This window comes from Zingiber officinale, chromosome 3B (genome assembly GCF_018446385.1).
Source record: "Zingiber officinale cultivar Zhangliang chromosome 3B, Zo_v1.1, whole genome shotgun sequence".
Taxonomy (NCBI): Eukaryota; Viridiplantae; Streptophyta; class Magnoliopsida; order Zingiberales; family Zingiberaceae; genus Zingiber; species Zingiber officinale.
In genome coordinates this window covers 11,764,420-11,770,236 of record NC_055991.1, presented here as the reverse complement: position 1 = coordinate 11,770,236, position 5,817 = coordinate 11,764,420, and the positions used below count along the sequence as shown (strand labels likewise).

Below are 5,817 nucleotides of genomic sequence, written 5' to 3'. Positions count from 1 at the left end.
ATAATTTATTTGGTATTTTCTCAACTAAATTCATTAGATTTAGTTAGGAGGATTAATCAAACTATAACAAACTTACCCAAATTTTGCATTAATAATTTATAATAAAAAAACTATATCGCTATTAAGTCCAAGAAGACTTTGAAATAAATTGATCTACCACTTCATAATCAAAGATTAAATTTATAATGAATTTTTTCTCCGCAATCCGTGCAATCTTTCGCTGAAAAAGAAAAAGAAAAGAAAACAATTAAAATTGCGCATATGAGGATTTACATTACATCCAAAATTATTAATTTCAAACCTGTTTTGTGTCACAGGTCAATTGCAGACACAGGATTACACAGAAAAGTAAACGATCAACTCAACTAGCTACAAGTTAAGAATTTGAGGTTCAAACCTCAAATTAGGTGGGACAGTGCAACAGCAGCAATCAAGCTGCAATTTTCATATCATTTATTTATTTTTTTTGCAAGAGAAAGAAAGTTTAAGAAGAAAGAGTTCCATGAAAAGGCTGAAGTCTCATCGAACAATTGTACTCAAAATATATCATCCGAATTAAACTGAGATAAAGAGAGGCATCTCAATAAATTATGAAGCTCTATCATTATCTCATTATCATCCTCACAGAAGAGATCTCTGCTCAAGCCCTGCAGAAGAGCATCAAAACAAGCTCAGTAATGAATGAATCAAAGGGTGAACCGAGCAATAAAGATAGAAAGACGACACATAGGTTGATTAGGATATGTGCACCTCTTTCAAGAGCACCATTCGCGAGCATTCTGAAACATCTGTAGCCATGGACTAGGCCCTCTCTTGTCGACATCCCATTCCTTCGGATACCATGGGAACTGCCACATCATAAAGCACCTTTCAGGATGCGGCATCATGGCAAGGTGCCTTCCGTCAGGAGAACAAATCGCAGCAATTCCGAGTGGAGATCCATTTGGATTGAAAGGATAAGCCTCTGATATGCTGCCGTCGTCATCGCAATAACGTAGAGGAGCCAGGTCAGACTTCAGAACGTGATCTAGAACACCGTCATCAGGGAAGTATGCTCTTCCCTCACCATGAGCTGCCCAGACACCCAATGTGCTACCCTCCATACCTTCAAACATCATGGCGGGGGACTTTCCAATCCGGACACTTGTAAAGCGACATTCAAAGCGGCCGGATTCATTGTGAATGAACCTTGGTTGCGATATGTCTCCACCATAACCAAGGGATCCTCCCACATCAGCGCCCGGCACCCATCCAAGAAGGGCCATGAGCTGACACCCATTGCATACACCTAGGCTAAACGTGTCTGGACGGTGGTAAAAATCTTGAAATTGTTGCAGTAGAGGCTGGTTAAATCTAATTGATGCAGACCAACCTTTTGCTGAATCAAGTACATCAGCATAACTAAAGCCACCAACAAATGCGACACCACGAAACTTGTTCAGAGAGACTTGTCCATGCAGAAGGTCTGACATTGTTACATCCCAAGGTTCAAATCCAGCAGCATGGAATGCTGCCGACATTTCTCTATCACCGTTGCTACCTTCCTCTCGAATGATAGCTACTCTGGGTTTTGAAGTAGCAAGGATCAGCTTTTCATCAGTGAACTTTGGAGTGAACGACAATGACCACAAAGGTGCATGTCTATGCTTTAGACCTTCCTTCTCCAATTCAACGCAAGAAGCTAGCCTTTGCAATCCTTCGAGTTGAAAACTTGTCTCCTCCCACAAGTCCCTAAGGAAAGTTGTTTCTTCTTTCAGTAGTTTGATTCCATCGACAGACAATTCTACAGTTGGCGTAGTAGTAACATTTCCAATAATCTCACCAGAAACTCCAACCGCTTTGAGTTTTTGCATAACCTTGTCAGCATTTACTGAATTGACCTCAAGAACAAGACCGAGCTCTTCAGCAAATAACACTTGAAGAAGGCCATGGCCCTTGGAAGTCAAGTTCAATTGCACACCACAATTACCAGCAAATGCCATCTCAAGAATACAAACAATAATCCCACCATCACTAATGTCATGACCAGCAGAAATTAATTGCTCACTCAGGAGTTCCTGAACAGCCTCAAACACCTTTTTCAGGTATAGTACATCATCAAGATCAGGGCACTCATCGCCAACTTGGTCAAATGCTTGTGCAAGTGCAGAACCACCCAGTCGCCGATGTCCTTTCGCTAAATCAATGTGTAAAAGAATACCATTATCTCCAAATTTTAGGTCAGGAGTTACAGTCTTCGTTATATCAGGGCAAGTTACATATGTGCTAATAACCAGGTTACCAGGAGCCTTGACAACCTCACCAGCTGCATTTGCTGCCATAGAAAGACTATCCTTTCCTCCATCGATGGCTATACCCAGTTGTATCATGGATTCTGAGAGAGACATAGCTGCATCATACATGGCTGCTCCTTCTCCATCAAGTTTGGCGGCATACATCCAATTACCACTGGCCTTTACATCTCCAAGAGATGTAACCTTTGCCCAAACTAAATTGGTCAATGCTTCACCAACAGTCAATCTTGCCATAGCTTTTGGATTCAACAAACCTTTCAGTGGTTGCTCTCCTATAGCACAAGCACCACCACTCAAATCTGTATAAGACTGGGCGATAACAGCAACATCAGAAAGTGGTAGCTGGAGGGGACCCACAGTCTGTTGTTGTGCTACAAGTCCTGTTACACACCTGTCAACTTTTGTTGTTAAGAAACGTTTAGAACAAACTGAAGGTAGTTTCAAGACCCTCTTCAAACAGTCCATTAATGTAGTGGCGGGTGCAATATCTAACGGCTCCACCATTGTAGGTACTCGTTTGAACTCAAAGATTTTTTGTGGCATATCTCCAAGCACCTTTTCAAGTTCAAGATTCTCAACCGGTGGTGGTGGAGGAAGCCCATTTGTTTTGCAATGGTCAATAGCCAAGCTATCTACTAACACAATTCGCCCACTACCATTGATCGTACCAATAACAGCCATAGAAACTCTTTCCCTATCACATATAGACTGCAACAAACTTCGGCTCTCTGATTTAACTAACAAAGCATCCTGTTCTTGGTATTCTGCACCCCAAATCTCTAGAACTGACATGGTATGATCACCAACAACTATAGAACGGATATCAATTTCAGCTCCTTCAGGATAGATAATTTCTTTTACAACATTGCAATTTCCCCCGGCCCCTTGATCATGGATGCTAACAATAGGATTTTTATCCCCCATTTCAACACAAGCACGGACTACACGATATAGTTTCTGAGCCATCTCAGCATCTCCTCGCTGCACTGCATTAAAATCTAGTTCCGCATCATTTTGCCCACTGACCATGCTTGAAGCAGCACCACCTCCCATTCCAATTCGATAAGCTGGACCTCCAATCTTGACAACGAGCATTCCAACTTCTGGCTCTCCCTTTGATACATGTGCATGGTCAATTTGTCCAATACCTCCACTAAACATTATAGGTTTTAGCCATTCACGTCGTTCGCCATTTGGAAGTCTCATACCAAATGTTCTTGTGTAACCTTGAATTAGAGGCTCTCCAAATTTGTTGCCATAGTCAGATGCTCCGTCACTTGCAGAAACTAGAATTTGTAAAGGAGATGCTAAATTTGAAGGATATGTGAAAGATCGGTCTTCCCATGGTGCATAGGCCCCCTCAATATGAAGATTACCAACACAATAGCCTGCTGTCGAAGCTACAACAAAAGATCCCCGTCCAGTAGCATGTGTGTCTCTTATGCGGCCTCCAGCTCCTGTTTCTGCTCCAGGGTAGGGAGCTACAGCACAAGGAAAATTATGTGTCTCTGCAGTAAATAATACATCTAGTTCACGGATCATATTGTGAAGGGAAGATGTCACTCCAGGTGATGCTGGACGCAACTGGGATACTGTGAACCCCTTGATGGCACTTGAGTTGTCCTTGAATCCAATCACAGAATTATTTGGGTTTGCCTTTAAAGTGCCCTTCACTATTTGCATAAGTGTTTTGCCCATTGTCTCACCATCTATAATGAGTTTCCCATTGAAGAACCAGTGTCTGCTATGCTCGCTGTTTGACTGTGCAATATCAAATAGTTCAACTGATGTAGGATTCCTCTTAATGTCATCTCTAAAGAGCCTGGTGTAGTATTGAATATCTTGTTCATCAAAAGCAAGACCCATCTTTAGATTAATCTCTTCCAATGCTTGTCTTCCCCTCTCGATGACAGGAATCACTGTAACCGGATCAGGAGCAGCACTAGTGTGAAATGTAGTAAGCTTTACTGGATAAACACATTCTGTCATCCTATCATGAACAATTGATGCAAACTCTCTGATTTGGCGCTCCTCCAGTGGCTTGCTTCCTTTCCTAATATACAAAAGATATCTTCTTGACCGTTCCATACGAGTCACTTCTGTTAAGGAACATGCTTGACAAATTGATACAGCATTAGTTGACCATGCTGTAGTAAAGGACATGCGAGGTCCAACTTCAACAATTATGGTAGCAGCATCTATGGCAACTTCTGTTTCAAGAAAGCTCTCTGCCCGAAAATTCTCAGGCTCAAATGTCTCCTGCAGAAGCCACTTAAGCGTTCCGAGTTTCTCCGCTGACAGCACACCATCAAGACCTATGTTGAAACAAATTTCAGTTTTTATCTCAACAATGTCACCTGAAACCTTTACTTGGACCTGCCTCAGCAGCTCTGCAATAGCACTGTCATGAAGCAGTGGACGACGGAAGAAATGTATGATTTCTGGGTACACTCCAAGTGCATCAGATTCCTCTACTAATGAACCCTGTGGGCCTTTCGAAACAGCATCTCTTCGACTCAACAATAGCGGGAACTTTGGCGTCAAAACTCTTCCAACTGACAATCCATGCCCATGCCAACGATTCAAGCCACCTCGAATAAGGTGGCACCTACTAGGTTGGCAGTGCTTATGCCTGAAAAGACCAGACCTTTCCCTTCCCTGAATGAAGAAAAGCTAAAGTTTTTTTCAAAATGCAAACACACGGAAAGATCCTCAAGGAAAGAAGCGATGGAATCCAGGAGAATCGAAATCGATGATGCTCACCGTACTAGCGCAGAAAGCATGGAGGCGCGAGAAACCAGTTGCCGCCGTATCCCCGAGAACAACCATTTAGACCACTGAAGTAGCCAAGAAAATAGATTTACCGATCGACAAAATAAACCTTGATAAAAGGGAAACAACACGGGTAATAAGGATCATAAATCCTCGAATCAGAAGAAAAATCGGAATCCACTAGTTAAAAAGAGTTTTGCAAAAAAGTCAATAAGAAGAAGACACAAGGCGTACCTTAGGTTTTAGGGTTTAGGGGAAACCGACCAAGGGTTACCGACGGAGGCGATGGCGGACGAGGGAGTGAGGCGCAAGTGATCGCCGGCGCCGGTCGTTTGGGAGCAGGTCGGCGAGGAAAGAGGGCAGGGGCAGGAAAAGATGTGTGCGGCTGGGCGTAGGCAAATTCTTTACGGGGTGATCAATAAAAGGAAATCTGGGGTTCCGACCCTTTCTATTTAAAAATTTAGATTTATTTAATTTTCAATTTCATTCAGAGATATTTGAGACGTCGGTTTATAATTTAAATTAACAAGTAATTTAATCTCACATAAATTATTAATATAAAAATTATAATTTATTCAAATTTTAATTTTATTTATGGTACCTATTAATCATCCCATCACTAATTTATTCCATTAATTTTTTTATAATGTTAATAATAACCATAAAATATCTTAGAAATAAATAAAATCTTTTTTCAGAATAAATCTAATTATAGTTAATCTAGTTATAACTGTTTCTCTTGCTCATATTA

General features: G+C 41.5%; 1 protein-coding gene across 2 annotated transcripts; it reads right to left on the bottom strand.

Annotated features, from left to right (window-relative positions):
- Window positions 1-262: 262 nt before the first annotated feature.
- On the bottom strand, window positions 263-5,491 carry LOC122055908 (probable phosphoribosylformylglycinamidine synthase, chloroplastic/mitochondrial). 2 transcript variants are annotated; one of them, XM_042617589.1, is made up of 4 exons: window positions 5,301-5,491; window positions 5,058-5,175; window positions 751-4,952; window positions 263-647 (listed from the first exon to the last, which is right to left on the bottom strand). In XM_042617589.1, exons 2-3 carry the CDS (start codon window positions 5,121-5,123, stop codon window positions 756-758), a joined length of 4,263 nt encoding a protein of 1,420 aa, XP_042473523.1. In that variant the 5' UTR covers window positions 5,124-5,175; window positions 5,301-5,491; the 3' UTR covers window positions 263-647; window positions 751-755. The 2 variants fall into 2 exon arrangements, with proteins under 2 accessions (XP_042473523.1, XP_042473522.1); XM_042617588.1 differs by having other exon boundaries at window positions 5,058-5,131.
- Between the last annotated feature and the right edge of the window lie 326 nt (window positions 5,492-5,817).